This window comes from Leishmania braziliensis, chromosome 35, assembly GCF_000002845.2.
Source record: "Leishmania braziliensis MHOM/BR/75/M2904 complete genome, chromosome 35".
NCBI lineage: Eukaryota > Euglenozoa > Kinetoplastea > Trypanosomatida > Trypanosomatidae > Leishmania > Leishmania braziliensis.
The window spans coordinates 406,140-408,292 of record NC_009326.2 but is presented as its reverse complement, the minus strand read 5'-3'; the positions used below and the strand labels follow the sequence as shown (position 1 = coordinate 408,292).

At 59.6% G+C, this 2,153-nt stretch overlaps 1 protein-coding gene across 1 annotated transcript; it reads right to left on the bottom strand.

Moving 5' to 3' along the window:
• Positions 1-750, bottom strand: LBRM_34_1020 (hypothetical protein, unknown function; the record flags this gene model as incomplete). Its single annotated transcript, XM_001568163.1, has 1 exon — positions 1-750. One exon carries the CDS (start codon positions 748-750, stop codon positions 1-3), a length of 750 nt encoding a protein of 249 aa, XP_001568213.1.
• Positions 751-2,153: the final 1,403 nt, after the last annotated feature.

Sequence of the window (2,153 nt, the reverse complement as noted above, 5' to 3'; positions counted from 1 at the left end):
CTAGTTCGGTATCGTCTCCAAGGCCATCTCTTTGATGACCGCCTCGTGCTGCGGGCAAAGTTCCATCAACTGCGCCTTCGTGAATAGTTCGAAATCGTGGAAATCGAAGCCAGGACTCACGATGCAGCTCACAAGCGAGTAGCCCATCTTTCCATCCGGACTGTCTGTGTCCACAGAGCAGCCAAAGATGGCCCCTGCAGGGACAGTGTACTGCAGTACCTCACCCCTCTCAACACGCGCGCCAAGCAGAACACGGCGGTAAATCTGGTACGGCAGCCGCGCATCTGCGCCGTCCGTCTCCGCAAGTGGTTCTGCGCGAGGATGTACGGCGATGCGGTTCTCATCCTGCGGATCCCTGAGGATGACGTGCAGCTGCAGCGGGTCGCCGGCGTGGTGTATGAATGTTTCGTCTGAGCAGAGGCGGTGCAGGTGAGAGGGGCTCTCTGTGGTGCAGAGAAAGTAAATGGTCGTGTAGGCGAGGCGGCGGTTGCCTGCCTCATTGTCCACCTTGTGCGCACTGTGTGTCACCTCGACATAGTAGCCACCCTCCGGGTGCGGCGCCAGCTGCAGGTGCTGAATCCAAAATTCAGGCGTATACCGCGGCGGCGCGTTTGCCGGGTCGGTCATTGATGAGGTAAGTGTGATGGAAGGTGAGAGGTGGAGGTAATGATCCGAATTGCAAGGGAAAGCCTCAGGGCGTACCTGACTCTCTGTGTCCTGTCGTTTCTTGAAGTGACTGGGTTCGCACATGCGAAACGCGTGTTGATGGACTCGATGTGAGCGAGAGAAGTAAGTCAGGTGTTGCTTGGCCAAGTGCAAAGACAGCAAGAGAAGTGGGTTGGTCAGTCGGTGCGCGTGAGTCGTACGCGCGCATGTGCGTGTGCGCGCTTTTCTAAACGATAAGAAACAGCGCTGCACAAGTAGAGCAGGAAACCCGAGAGAAGAGGAAGGGTAAAACAGAGACGACTGCCACAACGAGTGCAAGAACCATCACCTCCCGCCCATGTGAACCTTCTTCACCTTGCCTCGCTCTCGCCTCGTCGCCAGAAACTACACCTTTGACTCTGCATTACGATGGCGAGCAATTACGAGGCACGTTCCCCCCTGTGTCTGTGTGGCCACTACACCATCGACGAGAAGTAATCAGAGCACGCAGAGTAGCCACTGCACTCGATCCTTCTTGTTAGACTGTTTGTTGCCGCGAGGATGTGCCCGAATACCTATCGGGTTGCCGAAAAGCGCCGTCATCACCTGTATCTGTCTTGTTGCGTACTGTATCCGCCTCTTTTCTCCTCTTGGCGTACGCGGTACCGTGTAACATGCCTTATCACGCTCCACTGTGCGAGACTTTCTCGCTATTTCGATGTAAGGGGGGGGGGTGGCGCGTGGCTCAACTTGTGATAAGGAGAAAAAGAAACGCCCCATCCTTGCACACGCTACTGTACAGACAAATGCTTTTCTCGCTAACGTGCCCACTCGCTGCCATGCAACACACGAGACCAGCTCCCCCCCCCCCCCCCCCACTCGACCCCCCCCAGCCTGCCCCTCACAAGCCCCATCGCGTGGGGCGGCGCAGTGCTAGACACACGGTACAGCAGTGCGCCGACTCGGTCATCGGAGCATGCCCCCCTGCCCCAAACGCTGCTCTCTCCCCTCCCCCGCCCCGCGGGTCGCCTCACCGCCGCGCCCGTCCTGCCGGTCGCCACCTGGTGTGTCCCTCGGGGTGGGGCTCTGGCTCCCCACACCCGTGGGCAGCGGGGGCTGGGTGGGATACGCTCGAGCCACGCGGACACTCTGCGCGCCACATGGGTGGTGCGAGCGTGCCCACTGTCGCAGGTCGCTCGGACTCCCCCACCCCCTAGGTGCTTGACCCTGTCACCACCAGAGGCGGTTCGGTGTGTGACAGGAATGGGTGGGGGCCGCCTGGCTTTCCTACACCGAGTGAGGGGTACTGGACCCTGCGATGCCACGCTGGGACGTGCCCCACCGTCACCAGGGCGGCAACGCAGTGACGCAAGCGCAGCAGATAAGAAAAGATGGCCACCGTATGATATGATGCATCATGTCACGCGGGTGAAAGAGGGGCGAATGGATAGGCCCAGGAACACGAAAAGGCGCAGATGAGCTGACCCAGGATACAGAGGGAGGTGGTG